Here is a 21,627-nt window from a genome sequence, read left to right on the forward strand (position 1 = left end):
TGAGATGGATTAACGTAAAAATATTTAATCGGTCACGTGACACCGGGCAAAAAATACCTCCAAAAGCTTGGTTCCCCGAAAATTGACACTTTTTGATTATATTATCGCGAGCCGGTCGTACCTTGAGCATCCATTATTTATCTATAACGAGGCAATGTATTCGCAAGCTTCGAAGATCTGGTCTTCAAGAATTCGTTATGAAGGATATAGATAATGATGAAATTATCAACAAAAGCTTGGATGTCGATGAGGCTTCGTGACGAATTACACTTTCAATATTGTTCAATATTTACCAGATTCGTGCAATTATTTCACTGGCTATATATATCTACGACGTCTCATTTTATTCAGTGGACTATATTTACAAGAGTTCATTGAAATACATACATTATTTTACTTCTTACATTACGCCAATATTGTTGGACATTTAATTTTACAACACCCCAACGATATCGATTATATGAAATACCGTGGGCATTGAACGTATTACTTCGAAATATTCTCTACTCATGCTCTTTTGTCCAATCTTTGTGTTTCTTTCTTTTTTTTTTTCAACAAAGCGTGTATTACTCTTCGACATTCAACCTCTCTCCGTGTTTTATTTTACTTTTTTTTATTTTTTCTCGCGTGTAAAAAAGCGGTTTCGTAACATAAGATTCATGTTGCAAAAAATAAAATAAGAAAAACCACCACCCCCACATCCGGCCAAGAAACTTTTTAGAGACTCGCGTAGTTTCCGAGGTTTCATGCAAACCAGTTCGACGCGCTGCCTGAACTGTGTGCTAGAAGAAAAAAAAAAATGTCCAACTTTTACAATCATTCACGTTACATTGCGAATTCGTTACGGTCATGAATTCAGCCTCGAAAGGAACTTTTGTTTTGCAAACCACGCACAAAATAAATCGAGATTTATTGTTGCGGTGTATTTTTTTCAAATCATTTCGATTCTATCTACCCATCTAAATTACATTATTTTTATTCTAGAAATGAAAAAAAAATAAATAAATAAATCGCTTTTAAAAACTTTTCGGGTTAACTTTCAATTGGAATCCTATCGAGCTATTGTTGATTACTTTTTTATACGATTATTGCAATGTCCTCTGCTCGACGTGTTCACTGTATTTGATTACTTGTATATGTTTCAATATTTCATGCTCAATGTTGTGAATAATGACATATTACGTTCTCATTACATTTACATTGCCATTATTATGACAATTTTTAGTAAAGAAAAAAATCCCAATAAACGCTTAGCGAAAGCCGTAACTTTCAACTTTCACTGAATTATCACAGTTGGCGATGATTCAAGAATTCGAATATATTTTCAGATAAACAGGTAGATAGGTTTTACGTACGAAAATTCAATAACCGTCGCAAGTGCGAAAGATAAATCAAACTTGTGTAAAAAAAAAAAACAAATAAATCGTTTTCAGCAGATGCGAATATCAAAAGATCTTCCCGAAAGAGTGAAAAAAAAAAAAAAAAAAACATCGGGGCGATCGTACGATTACAATTTCCGCATGAGAACGTAAAATTAGACAAGATAAAACGTACGATGTACGATAATAATACATTTCGCGCGCGTGCCATTTCAACCCATTGCCCATCACATGTTGGAATTATGAAAATTGCTCATAAAAGGAAACATTCTCGTATAATTCACCGGATGATTGCAATATGGGCAACCGAGTGAAGAGAGAATCCGCAAGTTTGGACCGTTCATCTCCTTCTGGACGAGGAGGAGGCATTAAGTTAAATTCAAGGTTCACCGACGAAGAAAAGAAGGGAGCGCCTAGTTTTTGCGATGTGGATTCGAAGACCAGTCTTTAACTGCATGCGGGAACGGCGTCGTCTCGACGCGAGGCGCCTTTCTGCCTGCGTGTTTGTACAAGATCTAAGATGAAAATACGTGTCCCCACATGACATGAATCGAGTCGAATTACAGGTGCATCGTTAACCACGTGTGCGTAATCTACACTAAATTCAACCGAGAATTCTACGGTCGCTGTTTAACTAACTCCGCTGCGTCGAGAAGGGGATAAAAGTGGAGGGAAGACAAGTCACTTTGGTATCAATAAATTCTGTGCAGTTATTTTTTCACTACCACTTTTTTTCTTCCCCCCGCGTTCAGCTCCTTCGGGAGATTTCAATTTGCGCTTTATCTGTATATTATATACGTATTATATATACGCAGAGAGGGAGAGAGAAGGAAGAGAAAAGAAGAGAAGAGAACGATGACGCGTGCTCGTATGTCTTCAGGGTTAACCAGCCCAGCAGCTCGACACATTCGTACCTTATATCCTACAAACCGGGCCAAATTAGGAAGAGAATTTTTGTAGGAATCGCATATATATATATATATATATATATATATATATATATATATCTTCATCTTTTTCCTTATCCCTCTTTGCCAGAGGGAGGTTACAACTTACACGTTATGCCTTTTCTGTAACGAAAAATAATCCCTCTATACTACGGAATATATTAGCATGAATGCGTATTTCTGTTGCACTGCGGAATGGAAAGCGTAAATTGTAATGCGTGGCAGTCGTGAAAATTTTACGTCTTTTTCCATATACGGCAGGTCGTTGCGAACGATTTAAGAATAACAACGATAATAATGAGAAAGATCGCGGTTGATCTTCAGTTGAAACATGGAGTTATTAATTTTTTAGAATGTGGAATGCGTAAGAAAAATTTACACGTAGAAATTCTTCAATAGTTTCCTAGATTTTAGTGTCTTTGAGAAGAAAAATGCAACGTTTCAAGCAACGTCAAAATTTGCCCGGAAAAAAGTATAATTATTGGAATTGATTGACTGGAAAAATGCAGAGAATATTATACTACACATACATGCAAGTAAGTAAAATAGAAAATCATTTTCGATCAGTAATATAAAAGCGTATGATAATTGAACACATAAAAAGAAAGAATAGAAATGTGCTAGCTTTAAAACGATTTTAGATTTAAATTAATAATCGAGCGATTGAATTTTATTCAAATGAGACGACCGTCTAAAAAATATTCCATAATATTATACGCTTATCATTTGATTGGGATTTTCACGACGCGTTTGAATCTCAAATCCTGCTAATCAAGCTCTGCTGCGGAGTTTATTTCCACATCACGTTAGGTACGATAGCCTGTCTATATTCGGTTCTACATAGATATCGCGAAACTGCAGAGTGCAGATTTAAAACGTGCACGCGGCGCAGTTGAAACATCCGTTTGTCGTAAGTCAATAATTATTACAGAAGTCAGTGCAAAAATAACAACGTTTACCAACACGTTAAACATCTGCGATTCGCTTATAGCTTTGTCTGCTACTCGTACAACTGTTGATACGAGGTGAATTTATACGGAACTGTAAGAGAACAACGACTTATCTCGGTATAAATCTACCGAATTATAACATTTTTTCAAAATTTATCGACATTTTGAAATAATTTATATAATCTACAAATATTCGTTTCCTATTTTGCGCTCAGATTTCGATCGCGTTAAACTTTTAATCCCAGCAATAACGCACGCGCAGCTTTTTGGGTAATAACCTTCGAGAAAACTGGAGCCTAGCTCGGAGTCTGGTGGAATAATACAAGAAACTCGATGGTGCTGCAGCAGCAGCAGCAGCAGCTGCGCACAGGGACAATAGAAGACGAAAATTATCGTTTGTTGGTGCAAGACGACGGGCCGGGACGAAAGAAACAACCAATTTGACGAACTATTGTTCAGCCATAAAGCCTGAATTTTTTGGGCCTAATTAACGTTCCCATCGTGTCGCGTCGCGGCAAACGTTCCAACGGAATCCTGTCATACAATAATACGTTGCATCGCGAGCGTAAATAATGCGTACGAAAAAATTTTGGTTTTATATTTTTCAATTTGAATTTAATAAATATATGAAAGGATAATCGCAACTTTCTTCCATTTCTCAAAACAAATTTTACCGCACGAATAAGTACGAATCTTTGCTTCTAATATATAAGACACTGTTTTAAAAACATGTTGCACAAAGTTTTAGGATGATTTAAAGTTGAAATGTTACAGCCAACTTAAAATATTGCAGAATAACGTAAACTCACTGCAATATTACGAATCACGGAATTTTTAATTATCACTCGCAAGTATCAATGCCATGTTCTTTTTTACTCGTTGACGGGATATCGAATTACGATTAAATTTATTTCGGTCTATTAAACTTGGACCGCTAATTTTCCACTTTCATTGTACATTTTTTTTTTTCTTCTGTTTGTAATTTGAGTACCAATTATCAATAATCTGTCCATCAACTGTAATTTTCACTTCACAGATTTATCGTTGTTTTAAGCAATCGTGTGTCACATTAGATTGTATGAGAATTTTTTTACACCGCGTAACAAGTTGGGATTCACTTGATTTTGACGTGAACAAGAAAATGAAATATTGAAGATGAATCAGAAGGTTAACATCGTCGTAAAGACTAAAAAATCCCAAACTCCAGTTGCGTCGACGTTCTGTCTTTATTCTTTCGATTAAACTGCAAAAACCACGTCACACATATCCTTTCATATTTTCACCATATTTCCGGAGCCGCGAAACGACTTTCGACGAATATTGCAAATAATTTTACAATAATCCGACCGTGGAAAACGGCGAGAAATATAACAAGTAAGGGTCGCGGCAGCGCAGCAGCGAAAGAGAGATGGATACGTAATAAGAGCAGAGGGCGTTTTCGATACCGGAGGAGGACTGTGACGAAACTACGCGGGTGCAAACTGCACACACCGACGACGAATCCACCCGGGTGTAAACGGGTGCAAGGTTACGGGCAGCAGATATTGTGCAGGGTTGGTTCGGCTGCTCGACGCAAAGCGCAGACTCGACTTCTCGTTACGATCCCGGTGCAGCCCTTGACCGAGTTTACCGCCCGCCGGCGTCTCCCGTTCGCAATTGCATGCATGCCTACCTATGCCACGTAAATACGTACTTACGTACCGCAGGTACGTAACGCCAGTTCATGCACCGAGCTGCACGCGCGTCAAGAGGGGAGATAAGAATTTTTATTTACGGCCGAGCGAAAAGCCTGCGAATTTACCGTGTGCAGTGCACTTTTTGTTAATTGCAATATATATATATATATATTATTTCTTAATATCTTTGTATTCGTTATTTAAATGGTCGCGACGTTTCGATCGGCTACGGCCAATCATCTTCAGGCAATAATTATTGACGATCCGACGAACTTAACGTGTTATTGTCACGCCACGTCAGGAGGAAGTCACTGAAAAGATATTTTACCGTGATCAAATTTGACGAGTCATTTTTAATATACAACCACAGTGGTCACTAATTTCAAACTACTATGTATGTTATTGTTATTACAGGGTGTTTTCGATAAAAATAATTTGCGATTCACCATCGTGGCACCCCACGAAAAATTTGTTTAAGTCGAGTGAAAGATTCTGGAAAAAGATAACGAGGCTGAAGTTGAGAATAGATCGTTGTACAGTTTTAGAACTACTTTCAGGGAGTTGGCTTTTCGAAATATGAACATGTTTTCTATGATTTACCAGTTGAATTTTAGACAATCCCAAGGATGCGAAGTAAAGATTTTTTTAAACATGTATCGTTAAGTTGACGTTACTAACTTCAACTTTATGTATTTTTCTATTAATTTACTCATTTACGCTACGGTAAATATAGTTAGTATAAGTTGATGGGAAAAAATTAAACGGTTTGACACCCTTTTATTTTATTCTTTGTTCAAGTACACATCTGATGCAAATATTAGCGTAGGTAGCACGTAATGTACCTATCCGCGTATTTGAAGAAAAGTTGTGGAAAAAAAAAAAAAAAATATGTCTACTTTCAACTTTTCAGTACAAGGCTGAATATGGTGTCGCGACAAAATTGTTTAGGTAGACACTTCTATCCAGAATTTGCCATATCTAGCAAATAGTTTTTTTTTTTTTTTTTGCGCGAATTCAAGTTCACAGGAATTTTTTTTTGGCAAAATTGCAAACATCGTTGCAAGTTCAAAAAAAACAAACTTTTCGTGCCTGTTTCGAAAATAATTCGTATGCTTGATAATTTTTGTTCGATTCTTGTAAAAAATAGAAATATCTCATGTAACGTATCGATACGTTACGTATAGAAATCAGAAAAAAAAGACAATTCCGTCGCATTCCAATGTTGCACTCTGCAGCCAGCTGCCTCTGTAAAACAAAACGACCTTGGCATTCGCGGCTGTACGGTTTAACTAAGTCTAGCCGGTTTATATATCCCGCGCCGAGAAGCCAGGTATATACGCGTATGTATTATACGTATATATATAAACGAGGGTGCAATTTTCGATCAATAATGGCGCTTTGTTAGCTTGCGGTTGGCACAACCAGTTATATTATACATAACGTAGACTACACACGCGGATCATGTACGACGTGTAATAACATTTGGGAAATGAAAATTTTCACCCGTCATCCACAAGTTCTGTTGTTCGACACCATCGAAATTGTAAATTCATCATGTTTTTATTCGCGTCGTGAAGAAAAATATCCGCGCACGATATATTGTGATTTTGAAATTTGCATCACACGCAGGGACTTTTTGCATCCCGAATTCATGTTTCGACAATCAAACAATCAGAGTGTGAGAATAAAAATTGCGACAACTTTGGAGCAAGGAAAAGTGGAAAAACTTAAAAATGAAAGAAAAAAAAAAAAAAAAGCGGAGAAACCCGTAACACGTTATAATAATCGATCCCCTACCCCCGGATCACTTCTCAATTCAATTCTCCCTGAAGTGGGATGTGTTCTATGCGTTATATATAAGACGTGGGATGAGGAGGATGCGGGTCGTAATTATTACGCCCACATAAAAGAGGGCAGGTGTGAGCGTCTAAATGCAAGAATAAGCTAACTCGGAAAGTGCGAAAAAGAAGGGGAAGCAACGCGGCGAGAGAATCGTCAAGGTTATTTATTTTTCTAATCTTTTTCAGCACGCAGGCTGCGCTGCCGGTGGTGCATTTCTTATACGTATATCTATCCGAAGTAATAGCTGCAGGTACGCAAATGAAGTTTAATGTATGCAAATTTACAAGGAAGAAGAAGAACGGCGTGAGCGTTATACGGTGCGGAGGAAACGAAAATAACAACAATAACGAAAACACGAAAGAAACTCTCTTCTTCTACGATACGATGAATGAAGGGGGTAAAAAATGGAGGAATAAAATATCACGCAATATTTCGATCGGCGATCTATACACCTGCTGTAAGTGTGACTGTAATTTTATTATTTACGTCTGGATGTGAGAAATCTCACTACAGGTGGTGGGCATCGGAGTAAAAATCGACTGCGCTGTGACACGAGGATAAGTAAAAGGTGATACAGGATACTGAACAGACATCTGCAAAAAGTCCAATTCATAGCAGGCACCTTGAAATGTATCCGTTACAACTCATGTGTAACCATACTCCGAGGCGGTGTGCGTATTTCCCAGGTTTTATTCATTCTAGACGTGTATATAAATTTATATAACATTTTTGGGAAAATTATTTGCCTGTAGGAAGTGTTACTGGGTAGGGGGTGAAAATATAGAAAGATCAAAAAATTAAAGGGTCGTAATATAGAATTCTTAAAGAAGCGAAAATTTCATTTATTAAATTTAAAAATGTTGAAAGTCAAAGCGTGGAGGAGTAAAAGCATAGAAAGGTCAGAACATAGAATGCCGAACTGTAAAATCGTCATAATTCCCCTCGATAATATAGAATCGTATTTTCTATATTTTGTCGTTCTGTATTCCGATTTTCTATATTTAGAATTTTTTGTACTTGGAGTTTCCACGTTTAAAAATTTTATAAATCAGATATTCACATGTATGAAAATGCGATATTCTGGCCCATCTACGATCGACAATTCTAGTTTTTTAACCCCTACCCTTTTTTGCTGCAGGAGGAGATTGTTACGATAGAAGCTGGTGATTCTGATAACAGACGACGCGAGTAGGGCACCATGTTAAGGCAAAGGTTTCTATTATTCGGAACATAACGCGCGAGAGGAGACGATCGCGTAACATTGACCCATATCCAGGTTGGGAATTAATGCGCGATGATTTGCAGCTTATTGTTAGGTAGCTCTGAGTATCTGTATAAAACGGATGTATAGGTACGCACTTGACACGGAATTTTCGAATAATGACAGGGTTTTACGATTATCAAGGTGCGTAGTTGAGAATCGAGGGTTAATTAAAATTTCATCACACCATATATACCTGCAGGATAATTTTCGACGTTGATTTTTTCACAGTGTTCGTGAACGTAGGTATGTAACTGTGCGTGCATTAGATACATGCATACATGTGTATCTGCTGAGTTACGAAAATAGGCGGGTATAACGCAAAATTTTTCTGACCCCTTAATCAACAGCAACATTATACCTATATGCGAGAATAATAATGTGAAATAGGCTAAAGCCCGCACGGCACGCACGTTGTTTTTGGCGATAGTCATGCGGTATGTATAATTTAGGTATCCTTGAGGAAGACGACGACGACGAAGTTTAGTGTGCTGCCTGACACAAGGCCTGCACACATTTATTTCGCAATATAAAATCCGACTTATTTTTCCGTTCGTTAATTATTATCAACGCTTGCACTTTATCGCATTAGATGAGTCATGTTCAGAGTGATGGTCGCGTGAAAAGAAATTTCTTTTGTGCTTTCGTATCGGGAATTAGGTTGAAGTAAAAATAAGTTTACATTGATTACGTACAAATATACTCGTCGAAGCGCATTCATATAAGTATACGATCGTAAATATTTAATCCACGAATTTGTTGCTCCGAAAAAGGGAACGAAGCTTATCTACGTCAAGTTTGTTCCTTACCCTCACGGAAAAAACCCTCAATTTGGGGGTGAATTTGTACCCTCCATTTTCTTCTTGTGGAAATTTAGTATTACCTATGTATTAGGGGTACGAATTGACGCCCAAGTTGAGCGTTTTTCCCGTGAGGGTAAAACAACACTTTTGTTACCCTGGGTATTACTCTGCAAGAGATATTCTCTTTTGCTTCGATTTTATTTCACTTCTTTGTTCATTAGCGGTGACTTCTTGACGAACAAATTCAGACAACGTATATTCATTATCACAAATCGTGGGCAAATGAACAAAAATCTTTCTTAAACCCAAATGGCATGTTGCTACAGGTATGTCGCAAAATGAAGGATGATTCACGATTGTTTTTTATTCCCTTATCATTCCGCTACATCTCGAAAAATTATCTCGAGCGCAGATATAGATTCGTACTGATAAACGTTTTGGTTTGTTTTTTTCTTTACGCAGTTGTGAGAATTAACCAATTTAACAACAATGGACAATTAAGCAGGCAATTCTCATGTATAATTACCAAAATAGATTAATCAAATTTCACTGTAATGTAAAAAAAAAAGAAAAAATCGAAGAAAGACTCTGGAATATCGTCGAAAGTGTTTATTGGGGAAAAAAAAAAAAAAAACCAAGTCAGTCTGGAGACAGACGATACGCTACGAATTAAACTCAACAAACGTATATGTATAGGAATTAAAATATATGTACATATATACACTGTTGGTCCATGAGATCTGTTGTCGATGGAACAAAACGTCCTTGAAAATACTTATACGTGAGATCGGGGGGACAGAGGTAGTTAGGCCAGAGTCGCCTTCTTGCAAAATCCGTAACTCTAAACCTGCTCCGAAATAACTGGCCAGCACGAGACAATATTCCCACGTATATCGAGACGCGGAATCCGTAAACGCCAAGACCCAGAGGTCGTACACCCATTAGAAGTATGTGTCATACGCATCCAGAGGTATTTGAGGTGCCGATAAACTCTGCGTCAGGTAAATACGACGAGGCAACGGGGCGGGGGGAGGGGGTGGTGAGGGGAAGTGGGGGGGGAGGTAGAACAATAACACAAGGCGAATCGCCTGTGCGTAATTGACCTAATTAACTCCGTTCGAAAGAAGGTAATAAACCCGGTGTAAACGTAACAGCTTTGAGTGTACGTAGCCATGTGTCGTACCAGCTGTACGCAGAATCATATACGAGGTTTGTTTACAAGAAGTAACGATCGTTTTGTTCCTCGGTATTCGGGTCGAACGGAGTAAAAAAAATTTGAAAGAAAAAGAAAAATAATTTGTATGCGCATGTATTATAATAATGTTATATTATGCACAGGACAAAGTTCTTTGGCGTAAAAAATTTGTCAACCAAGGCAGGAATAGTGGGGTAAAATTTCAACGGTACAGTCGGAGACAAGAGTAAGCTGCGTGACACAGATTTCGAGGAGAGCGGTGGGTGACCTTTTTTCAATGAATTACTACGGAGATGGTGGTGATGTTGTAATGGGGAATTTACCGCGGTATGGTTTCACGGATTTTCGTCGTAAAATAGGGGCATTTGTTTAAACACACAGGGGGTGAATGGGTGTCAATGAACTAGTTTTCTTACGACCCTGACACTGCCATTGCTCCCCGGGTTCGATTCGTGTCAGAGCTCTCTTCCTCGCTCTCGCTCAACAATATTGATGGGTGATGTTTAAATATATAAATGAATAGCTCTCACCCCTGTCGCTGGAATCCATCTCCGACGCTGTTCGCAGTTTGTAATCCAAATGGTCACCGATTCACTTACCAATCCAAGTCCAACTGTTCTTTCAACAAACACCGCTTAATTTAGGGCCCCCGATTGATCAGAATTCGCTACAGTGTAAACATGGCCGTAGGTCCGTACCATTCTTGTCACATTTACCGCAGGGTCGTTGAACTTTTCCAAAATTTTCTTTCTCCAATCGTAACCTCTCCTGTATAACCCTCGATTATTTCATTCAACCAAAAACAATCTGGGATAATACGTTACGGGTGCATTACTATAAATAGAACCCTAAATACGACGATGTTTTGACTAATAATTGTAGCGCGACAATCGACCGCAGGTGGCGCCACCTTACCAAGGACTCACTTTCCCGCCCTATTTTCAACACGCCAATCACACTCCTCCCTACATCCCATTCGCCCGTGTAGCGATACCGTTGATCGTATTGAAACTACGGGCTGTCGGTGACGGCGAACTCCACTTGGAAACTGGCTGTCTCTCAACTAATAACTAGACTTAGGTGGTGCTGCGATAAGTTCGAGGCCGAATTAGTAATTTGTCGTCGAAATGGTTTAAATTTTCACAATAATCACTGCTTCAACATTCACTTCAATCATTACGAATTTAGTTTCGCATTGCTAGGCCACCGGATTTGGATTTACACGTTTATTGGCTTACTTTTGGTAATTATGAAACTGTAACATGAATCACTTGATTAATCAATGCGGGGAAATAATTTTTTTTTAGTGATATATTTATGTTAATTGACGATGAAGAAATTGCTGTTCATCTTCGAATAATGAACTGAACGTAAACGACCGTCACGATCGCAGGCTCAACCACTACTGCGGCCTCAGATTGTATCATACGTCATCTGATGTTGACAATTGAACCTACACGTTACGCCCATTGAGCTAACATCAATATCCGCAGTTAAGTTTTCGGCGGAATCCTAACCTATAGATTAGATATTTATCTCGAATTTAATGAATACTTAAAACGGGGTGTGTTTATCGTTGACAACGATCGTAGAACTGTGCCTTGTCAAGACAATCAATGAGAAATAGACTTCTTTTATTCTCTATTTTTGTATTTCTTTAGCGTAAAAAAACTAAACTGACACCAAGTGACGTTCGAATGTTTTAGGTTATCAAAGAACAATGTTTTGCATATTACAACCGCTTTTACGAAAGCTCTACATCCTCTTGTCAAAGATAAAAATAAAATACGTTTGTTTCGGTTTCATTGTGATCGCCACGCTCGATTTTTTCGGGGTATTCCACCACGCTTTTGAGACATCCTATCACGATTCATTTACGTATCCGTACTACGGAGAGATCCACGAATTCGTAGCACAACTTCGTAATAATGAGAAACCGGATGTGGAACCGATCAACGATTATAATTACACTTTCATCTACGACCTCAAAGAAAAGTGCATTGAGTACGAGCATAGTAATCTGCGTTTGGTTTTCCTGGTGAAATCGGCGGTAAACAATTTCGACAGACGAATTGGAATCAGGAATTCATGGGGCTTTGAAAAACGGTTTTCTGATGTGCCGATAAAGACTGTGTTCCTGGTAGGCAGATCACCAGAGAATCCAGAATTGGAGGCACGTCTGAAAGCTGAGGCGATAAAGCACAAAGATATCGTACTGATCGACTTTATCGACACCTACTTCAATAATACCATAAAAACAATGATGGGATTCAAATGGGCAGTGAAATACTGTCAGAATTCAAAATTCTATATGTTTGTCGACGACGACATGTATGTTTCCCTCAAAAACGTTCTCAGGTATATTAGACACCCGACTGGCTACCCCGACTACCTGAAGGATCCCAAAGGACCGGAACACTTAGGGCTTTCCAAAGGTTCCAAAAAACATTTGTATGCTCGGATGCGTCGGGCAACCGTTAGGGAAAAAATAATTGCCAGAAAGAAACCTGGGTGGATCTTGCATAACAAAACTCTACACCCAAGTGCAGTAGGCATTTCAAGGAACAGGACCAAGAGGCAGATATTTGATATTGAACTACCGGAAGATGTTCGCTTATTTACCGGGTATGTTTTTGTCTCTGCACCACACAGGCACAGGACCTCCAAGTGGTATGTTTCCTTGGATGAATACCCTTACCATCTATGGCCGCCATATGTAACTGCCGGAGCTTATATTCTCTCAAAAGAAGCGCTGCTTGATATGTACTATGCCAGCTTTTACACCAAGCATTTCAGGTTCGATGATATCTACTTGGGACTAGTTGCCAAGAAGATAGATATCGAACCTTTTCATTGCGACGATTTTCATTTTTATAAAAAAGATTATACAAAGTACAATTATAAGTATGTCATTGCTTCTCATGGGTATGGTGATCCGAACGAACTATTGAGAGTATGGAACGAACAGAAAGCTTTGGGATATGCTTAGATATTCAGATAATCGAGTGGTATATTTATACTTTGACTCTTCTGTAATGGAGTTTTGAGAGCTGAAATCGAATCTTTTCATTTGATTTTGTTTTTTGGGCTCGTTCTAATGCCTACGATCCATGCAAAAGCCGTAATAGTTATTTTTGTTGTGCAATATTCACCTAAAAAGATTCCAGTATATGTAAGATATTGTTCTCAAAATCGTATTAGGTACTTCATTAGGTGCTAATTGCAGTATTCTGTGATTTAAGATGTGAAAGTTAAAGTCAAGGGTCTTGAAATTTTTTTAGCTATCATTAAGTTTAGTGTGTAATAACGTCTTTCTTCAATTTAAAAATATATTGGTTCAATGTTTATTTGTCTATCATATAAAATTTGATATTCATCTAACTTTAAATTTAGAATAGCTCCCTTTGTCCATACATATTCCCACTGGAATATGGGTATTCTTTACGTTGCTCGATTATCAACATGTTTTTAGATCCTTTTTACTTTTTGTTTTACTTTTGTATTAAAGTCATATTAGTATTTAGTCATGATTTAATTGTAATGTCATTAAAATTACTTATAATTGTTAATCTTAAAAATAAAGCTTTAAATGTATCATTGTAAACTTAGTACAAAAAAACAAAGACCTCAGAAATGCTATATCAGTTAATTATGAAGTGAATTCTATAAGTCTTGATGTTGAAAGAAATATTAAACAATAGCAAGACTGAGCATCTATATGTACTATTCTAATTGAAATCATTTTACAGTTGCTGATAAAACTTGTATTGTGTCTATTTATGGAAAGAAAGTGGACCTTGAAAATGCTCTTATACTGAACATTATATATTCTACGAGCTTGAAGTTAGTAATCTTAAGATAATCAAACACTGAACAAAAAATTATTATTTTTCAACTTTAGAATTAAATTGGAGGATTTGAATTCGCAAAAAATAAATGTGTTTTGCTTTATTACACATCACTAAATTTTATATTATCTTAAAGTTGTAAAATAAGTAGATTTCCTATAATTGCGCCGTTACATTATCATTACACACTTTATCCTCATGTACATTCTTTAGTATGACATGGAATAAATTGCTCTAATTGTACGACAGGCCCTAAGACCAATACTTTGTAGTTGAATACGAGTGGTGTTACTATATTAGAAAATCGTGTTTATTAACTTTATAAACTTTGATACTCTTTTAGACGGACACGCGTTAATCAACTTTGTACAGTCAAGTTAAAGACTCGTACTACCTACTTAAATATTTGTAAAACGTTGTCGAGAATAAAATATTTATAAAGTTTAAAAATCGGATGATCAATAAGCCATCAATATAGTATTAAGATAATTTACATTCACATATATTTACAGTTTTGTACTTGGTGTATATTAATAACTATCTTAGATCCTTGTAACGTTTTCAGTTGGGTAGTTATTCCCATAAATTATTTTGTTTTTGTTCCCTTCATTTTTACACTTATTTCAAGTGTACTAAGAGATGTTTGATATATTTAAATAAATAAATTTTAAAGTATGTATATTTAACTTTACCCCATTGTTTTAAGCAATTAGTTATTGTCACTTATCGGTGTTAGCTTTTAGAAGGCTCTGGTCTAAACACGTCGCCTCTCTTTTGAGCATATTGAGTAACAATTGAGAACTTTCCAAAATCTGTAACGATGAAATGAATTAAAAAAAGGAAAAACGAAAAATGGATAAAAATTCAATATCTGAATACTCCGGAACACATGATGTAAAATACAACTTCACCTTCATGTAAGCCGATTCAGTTTCGGCAATTGTTCGATCATAATCATTTCTGGCTGCTATTCTTTTTGCCAAACTTTCGTTCAACTGTGTTAATTTGTACGACATCTTTTCTATCTCCCTCTGAAGATTGTTCTTTTCCTCCTCCTGGGAGTCAATTTGCATCTGTAATTCCGCCCGTCGTAACTTCATCTCTTCCAGACCTTTTGATGACAAAAGTAAGCAAATAACTTATTTCTTCTGGATATCGTTTCTTTTTTATTTTATTAGGAGAGTTGATTGGAAAATTTCAAAGTGCACATCTTTGTTCCACCTATCGTTCCAGTATTATCATGACTAATATTGCAATGAAAATTTATGGTCGCGTCCAGTTGGATAAGAATAATTCGTTAGTTGAGTAATTAGTAATAAACACTTATGCTGTGCACCGAATCGTTATGCGAATTTCCGACAAGATCGTAGAATAGGTTTAAATAATGGAGAAGGCCTCAAAGAACTTAAAAGTACTGATTAAGACTTGATATTGAGGTTATGTTCAATGCTCTGTTTAAACTTACATTTCACAAGTTCTTGATTATAGGTTTGAAGCGCAGCACCGTGTTGAGACATAATCAATTTCGAGATTTTAATTATTCCAGGTATAATAACGCTTTACTCATGTTAAAGCAAATTTATTCACACGTCCTACATAATACCTGTATCACCGAAAATCCGAACATTTGTTTGACAACAATTTTGATTATGAAATCGCGTCGCGACGAATCTCGATTCGACTCCAACATCTCTAAAGCAGTCTGAAGTTGACTCCACACTGCGACATTGTTTTCAACCTCGATTGCTACGGAAGCGACGGCGCCACCGTTATACATTCGAATTTCAAAAATTGGCTTATAAACCAATTTTAACTCCCATACGCATTATTAAACTTGCACTCAAAAGTAATACCACGAAGGTGAACTGATCATATTGCAACACTTCGGACTTATAATTATTCCCAGCGTTAAACGCGTATTACACCTAGTGATCATTACATGAAATGATAGAAACTCAATTTCATTACTGAAATTATTTTGTCGTAAAAGAAAGGATGAATCAAGGCAGAAAATTACTTTCCGCATCAATCCCGAGTATAAATAAATTGCACTGCCTGGTGGGAGAGATAGATTCACAAGAGGTTCAAGATTCGTTAGTTAATTCTTGGCATCATTGGCGCATATTGAAATGCCGGTAATTATGAGAATTCGTTACATATTGACCTCTGTGGTTCTATTGGGTTTGTGTTTTCTTTGCTAATCTGATTGAACACTTACAGATGATTAACAAATAAAATATCATGTTCACAGATTGCTAATTCATTCATTGCCGGATGTTATCGTTTCCCCAATGATGACAAGCAAGGGCAGCATACACATCGTAGCACCTAAAGAGTTACTTGAAACCGGTGAAGTACAGCGAAAGCTCAACGAAATGAACATTAAGGTTGAATTTGACTTTGAAAATAATTTTTTCTTTTAATTTCGCTTTCGATGATGCAGTCAGCATTTATATATTACAACGTCACACTCCGTTCTGACCATGCGATGAATTTCATTACTATCTTTTCGTTGCTTGTTTTCATTACATGAAAATTCGACTGGAACTGACAAATAAAATATTGTCATATACTCATGAGATTGCAGGCTAGGTCATGATCATAAAACAAATTCTTCTCATGTTTCAAGTGCTCCAAATTCATTGATGTTACACAGAAGGTTTACGAAGCCTGTTTAAAATATACAATATCATTTAAACTTGCTCCTGAGTGGAACAGAGTCGGTAACAATCTTTTGAAAGGAAAGAACTTTCTTGTCTCACTGGATCTACCAACCAATGCAATCTCCATGGAAATGATTTCAAATTGTAATTATATTTAAACCGGCGATTCGTGTACAATGTACATGTCTATTTATATGTTTAAGCTTATACAGTCAAAAATTCATTGACCAATACAATTCTTTCAACAGGTGAGAAGCCATATTTTTCTCTATTGCCATTCTGTATTAGTGTTCCTGAATTGTCATTGAGATATTTTTCATTATCTCTAAAAGTAGTTGAAAACTTTATGGAAAATGAGAATGGCTTTATTGATCTCAACGGATCAGAATTAGAACCACAAGTATGGGTTCACGTTTTGCCTAGGTAACAATCATTATTTATTTCTCATGATTCCAATATCTACATTTGTTTTTGAAATTTAAATAACTTCATTCTTCTCCAGCTTCAAGAGAGGAAAGGTAACATCCATATCCAAAAAAATTCCACAAACTTGTTCCTTCAACAGCTACGAACAAATAAAGGAATACTGGAAAAATATGGTCAGTAGATGTTGACTCGTATGAAAATCGTCAACTTGTATTCATTCGCAAATCTGTTAATCGATCTCTGTTGTTAAAGTTGGTATCTGAGTAAAAGTTAACAACGAACGCATCAGAATTTCATCTCCATGACTAGAAAATGATGTGCGCTTATTTTTTAGTATGGCTATAATCTACCAGAAAGTGATGTGGGACTGATTTATTATCAAGTGTGTTTTCCCTGGCCTGAACAAAACTACTATCACTATCCTAGCTGCTGCATTAAAGCTGTCCAGCCCACACAACTTTTCCCAGACAATGGGGAACATATAACGCAGCAGTTCCTTCAAGATCTCACTGAAAGAGTGCCCACGATTTTTGGTTCGACGCTAAAATTACAAGAATTACCCTCACGACCACCTTCCGATAACTGGCAAAAAGTATGTGCAAAATTGCACAGACAAATCATATAAAACTCAATATAGAAGCAATAAAATTTTACTAACAGAAAAAATATTCAAATTTGTTTTATACATCTGTTCTCAGAATGATCACAAGGAGAATATTTTAAATCAGTCATCATCGGTAGCTCGGAATACAAACAAAATTCCAAATAAACAATTGACACCATGTAATTCTCGGAGTAGTGCAAATCCTGGCTACAAATTGCCTGTGAATTATCTTGCCCAGATTGATGTAAATTACCTCGGTGCTTTATCCACTTTTTCAAATAATTCCGGAACCTCGAGACTGATGCATAACGTAATAAAAGATAAAAACCTGAGGGATGCTCTCAATATAAAACGATTTGTGAGCACATGTTCGACTGATAAAAGAATCCTAGCAGATTGTTATGAAAAGTTTTTTCCTCCAGAAAAGAAATCAAAGTTTTCACAACTTCCTTCCGATTCATGTATTAAGGAATATGGCTCTTCACCATTATCGGATAAGCCTAACATAAAAGTGGAAACTATGTGTTCATCTCAATTGATTAAATCTGATTCTGATAAATCACAAATATTGAATGAAATCAGTGAAAAAGTGGACGACACGTCGTTAAATTATATGCTACGTAGAAGAAGTAGCTTTGATTTAAACGATTTTTGTGCAGGATTAGATGAAAACAATTTGTCTGTTGGGTTACTGGATAAAAATATTGCTTTGTGCCCAGAGAAAAGTGACATCGATAAAAATGAATTTGATGGGCCCAATAGTGTATTGGAAGTGCAAAGCCATTATTTTACCAATATTCCTGATAAATCGCAGTGTAATGAAATTACAGATTTGGTCAATACTTCACTACAGCAGGACAAACAGTCAGAGAAAATCAAACCGTTATCAAAATTGAAATTCAATAACTTGTTCGGCAGGAAATCAAAAACTCAAAGAACATCGACAATGAATTTGGGAAAGCACATGCAAAAAAGCAACTTTAAAACAAACAATATCGACTTTTACTTTAAAGGGAAAAAGCAGGTGTGTAATCACGTAGGTAATTACATTTTTGTTGCCTGATTCCAATTTCACGAATTTTCAGGTGAATGTAAGCCATTTTTCAAAAGTGCCAATAAAACCTTCAATGCCGAAGCTTATTCAAACGAACTTGACCATCAAAAGTGGCGGAAAAATAGAACTGGTAATTTCAAGAATTATTAGAAAGAAATACACATTTATCTCATAGTACTACATCTAATTACTGATAATATTGGGAATTGTTTCTGTTTTTTAGTGTGGCGCAAATAAGAAAGAAAGGCAATAGACTAAAATCTCAACACCCTGCCAGAAAGGATTTACCGAATGATTGGCAATTGATTATCAATCCATATTATTCAATCTGTTTTTTTTTAAAGATATTATTAATATAGTACTATTAAATAGTTATCATTTGAAGTTTTTTAGCTATGGAGTTGTATAACTAGCCATACATTTGGGAATGATTGAAAATTTCCAGTAAGTTAGAGCAAATGCTATATTTTTAAAACCATTTTATAGAATTCATTTTTAAAAGTTTCATAGGAAGTATAAAAAATATTTCATTAATATGTAAGTCACAGGTATTATGTCCGCAGATTTAAGTATACTACCGATTCATAGTGCAAAATGATAGTGTTGATTAAAAATTTCATGAGATCATTCTTATGTATTCTAACTTTTAAACTATTTTAAACTTGTTTTACTGCTTAAATATAAAGTTATAATGCTACCCTCGATTTGGTATAAAATCAATCCAAATATCGAGTGCAACATGTAATTACTCAGTCAATAAATAATTCAGTCAGCAATAAATCACACATTTTTGACTACAGTAAATAATAAAATAAGTATAAAATAGGGACATCTGTGTTTTCATTCATTGCTTAATAATACCTACCTTTTCCAGCCTTATTTAATATTTCTTGTGTTTTGTATAAGCATCAACCACTGCTAACAGTGCTTTTCTATCTCGGTCACTTACTATTCCAATCTCTATGAGGTCCTGGTCATTCAAAGTTAGAAATAAGCTCATATCAACCTAAGTAACAAAAACGGAGCCATTAGTTAAATACATTAAGTTTTCTGATAAGTATAATTTATCTAATAATAACTAACATAAGAATTTACCATTCGTAGATTAGAAACTTATATCATTCATACACACCTCTTCTGCTAAGAATGTTGAGATATGATGGGCCAATTCAAATTGTTTCAATACTGTAACAAGCTTAGCCTGTTCTGAATTAAGGACCATTCCACGAGGCGGCGTTTTATAGTGTGGGGGTGTGGGTGTATCCTCTCCACAGATATCTTCATCCTCGAAATCTAATGGCAAACAGGGAGATCGAGGAGGACTGAACTGTGGTTCAAAGGTGAGATTGATTTGGTCCTTTCTAGAATGATCAGTGATCTTGGAAGTCAACGAATGAATATCGTGTGTTCTGAAAGGGCGTTAAAAACTCTTTATAATTGAACTCAGATTGGTAACGATGGACAGTTCTGTAAGTTCAGTTTCATACAATATCCTGGGTTAGCTCTGAAACTAGCTCTAAAAAAATTTAGGATTACTGTTATGCGCTTTTTAAAATTGTGGAATCAGTGTTTACCATTTTCTAAACTGACATTATTAATAAATGCAGATTGAAAGTATAGTTTGTTTTAAATAGACCGAATTTTATTCACCATCAGTATAGTTACCTCTGCAACGGAAGTGCTAGCATATGGCTATCAGGTGGTTTATCGAATGTGAAGATAGTGCGTTGTTTTTGTTTTCGACGGTAGAATGTGCAATCTACTTTCTTTGTCGGTTCTTGGATAGGACTTGAAGCTGATATAAGATTCGGTGATTTAGCAAACCATGAGTCTAAATTGTAAATTAAGTTTGGAGATATCACTGCTTTATTTTCATAATAAAGCTCTTTCACGTAAAGCAAGTTAATATTTGGTGGTTTCACTTCTTTTGTCATTACTTTATCATTCACAAGTTCTGGTTTCAACTTTAGATTTCTTTCCTCTGATGAAATAATTGTACTCGATCTTGGAGCAAGTCCTGTACTTTTAATATTATTAGATATTTTGTCACGACAATAGCCATCATTTGTGCTCCCTGATTCTTTTTTAATTGATATATTGTCTGATGTATTGTTCCAATAATCATTCACATCGCATTGCGATTTAGCTAGGGCTCGGATTTCTGGAAATATAGACTGCCGCATCACTAGATGAGTGTACACACCTGGTATAAAATTAATTTGATGTAACAATTGATGACGAAAAGATGATTATTTGTTAATTGGAGTAAATGAAATTTATGTTCACAATCGAATGCATGGATGAATAGTTCTTGCTATGTGCGTCAATTTGATTCTTAAAATTGTAGCGACTTACTAAATAATTAGACAAGCCTTAAATTTGTAACCTACTTTCATCCTCCACTTTCAATCCCAAACTCAAGAGCTTGAAAAATAGCTTCTTGTCGTTTCTCATAGCAGCAACGCACAGTGGTGTAACATCATCATGTACTGAATTTGCTAGCATCGAAGTGTGAGCTTTATAGATTGTTTCGAACATCTCGTGGCTAATTCCAGCAGCCAGGGTCAGTATTGATGTTCCTAAGAGAAATATTTCCGGGATTAGCCTGCTTATGGAATATCGTTGAACAATGAAAATTATAAATGTAAGGAAAAATAAATATGCAGACGAGACTTTTATACCGTGATATAATACGAGCAAAGGAACATGAAATTAAATTATGTACCCAAATAGTTCCTTTGAGTTAAATCAGCGCCATATTCTATAAGCACTTCTACTGTTTGAAGTTTGTTGGCCCGAACAGCCTGCATCAAAGGGGTCCAGCCGAACTTATTCTTTCTGTCAATGTTGCAATTATGATTTTTCTTTAAAATATCCCTCACTGATTCTGTACAGCCGTTACTTGCGCTTACATGCAACAGACTGTCTCCATAGTTGTTAACAGCGTTCAGTGAGTATTCTGAAAATTAATATAGGAAA

The 21,627-nt window shown here is 36.2% G+C and overlaps 5 protein-coding genes across 8 annotated transcripts in view; 2 read left to right on the forward strand and 3 right to left on the reverse strand.

The window, feature by feature from the left end:
• Window positions 1-11,414, reverse strand: part of Usp (ultraspiracle) — a 55,084-nt gene extending 43,670 nt beyond the window's left edge. The window contains exon 1 of the mRNA XM_046611143.2: window positions 10,584-11,414. Within this exon, the coding sequence (XP_046467099.1) occupies window positions 10,584-10,602 (19 nt within the window). The 5' untranslated portion in view covers window positions 10,603-11,414. The remainder of the gene's footprint in view (window positions 1-10,583) is intronic.
• brn (beta-1,3-galactosyltransferase brn) lies at window positions 11,079-13,975 on the forward strand. Its single transcript, XM_046611144.2, has one exon. The coding sequence runs from the start codon at window positions 11,774-11,776 to the stop codon at window positions 13,040-13,042; it is 1,269 nt and encodes a 422-aa protein (XP_046467100.1). The 5' UTR covers window positions 11,079-11,773; the 3' UTR covers window positions 13,043-13,975.
• LOC124212294 (microtubule nucleation factor SSNA1) lies at window positions 12,698-16,118 on the reverse strand. The gene is made up of 3 exons (XM_046612185.2): window positions 15,367-16,118; window positions 14,813-15,012; window positions 12,698-14,713 (listed from the first exon to the last, which is right to left on the reverse strand). The coding sequence occupies exons 1-3, from the start codon at window positions 15,416-15,418 to the stop codon at window positions 14,621-14,623; spliced, it is 345 nt and encodes a 114-aa protein (XP_046468141.1). The 5' UTR covers window positions 15,419-16,118; the 3' UTR covers window positions 12,698-14,620.
• LOC124211751 (uncharacterized) lies at window positions 16,000-19,203 on the forward strand. Its single transcript, XM_046611134.2, has 8 exons — window positions 16,000-16,288; window positions 16,531-16,708; window positions 16,813-16,987; window positions 17,067-17,163; window positions 17,325-17,582; window positions 17,689-18,618; window positions 18,680-18,778; window positions 18,872-19,203. The coding sequence occupies exons 1-8, from the start codon at window positions 16,193-16,195 to the stop codon at window positions 18,899-18,901; spliced, it is 1,863 nt and encodes a 620-aa protein (XP_046467090.2). The 5' UTR covers window positions 16,000-16,192; the 3' UTR covers window positions 18,902-19,203.
• LOC124211752 (ankyrin repeat domain-containing protein 36A) overlaps window positions 17,128-21,627 on the reverse strand; it is a 34,808-nt gene continuing 30,308 nt past the window's right edge. For 2 of the 4 annotated variants that reach the window (XM_046611138.2, XM_046611137.2), the window contains 6 exons: window positions 21,561-21,607; window positions 21,374-21,486; window positions 21,039-21,227; window positions 20,314-20,851; window positions 19,781-20,057; window positions 19,463-19,654 (listed from right to left, as the gene is read on the reverse strand). In XM_046611138.2, coding sequence (XP_046467094.1) covers window positions 19,529-19,654; window positions 19,781-20,057; window positions 20,314-20,851; window positions 21,039-21,227; window positions 21,374-21,486; window positions 21,561-21,580 — 1,263 coding nt within the window. In that variant the 5' untranslated portion in view covers window positions 21,581-21,607 and the 3' untranslated portion in view covers window positions 19,463-19,528. Of the gene's footprint in view, window positions 17,250-19,462; window positions 19,655-19,780; window positions 20,058-20,313; window positions 20,852-21,038; window positions 21,228-21,373; window positions 21,608-21,627 lie in introns of those variants that run through there. The other 2 variants (XM_046611136.2, XM_046611135.2) reach the window with 2 other exon arrangements.

This window comes from Neodiprion pinetum, chromosome 2 (assembly GCF_021155775.2).
Source record: "Neodiprion pinetum isolate iyNeoPine1 chromosome 2, iyNeoPine1.2, whole genome shotgun sequence".
Lineage (NCBI taxonomy): Eukaryota > Metazoa > Arthropoda > Insecta > Hymenoptera > Diprionidae > Neodiprion > Neodiprion pinetum.

Excerpts from the sequence above, each read along its gene's own strand:
- LOC124212294 (XM_046612185.2), bottom strand. The coding sequence starts at position 15,418 with ATGTCTCAACACGGTGCTGCGCTTCAAACCTATAATCAAGAACTTGTG. Across the intron at positions 15,013-15,366 it reads TAATCAAGAACTTGTGAAAT|GTCTGGAAGAGATGAAGTTA; the intron begins GTAAGTTTAAAC and ends TGTCATCAAAAG. Across the intron at positions 14,714-14,812 it reads CTGAATCGGCTTACATGAAG|ATTTTGGAAAGTTCTCAATT; the intron begins GTGAAGTTGTAT and ends TCATCGTTACAG.
- LOC124211751 (XM_046611134.2), top strand. The coding sequence starts at position 16,193 with ATGATGACAAGCAAGGGCAGCATACACATCGTAGCACCTAAAGAGTTA. Across the intron at positions 16,709-16,812 it reads CATGGAAATGATTTCAAATT|GTGAGAAGCCATATTTTTCT; the intron begins GTAATTATATTT and ends TTCTTTCAACAG. Across the intron at positions 17,164-17,324 it reads AGGAATACTGGAAAAATATG|TATGGCTATAATCTACCAGA; the intron begins GTCAGTAGATGT and ends CTTATTTTTTAG.
- brn (XM_046611144.2), top strand. The coding sequence starts at position 11,774 with ATGTTTTGCATATTACAACCGCTTTTACGAAAGCTCTACATCCTCTTG.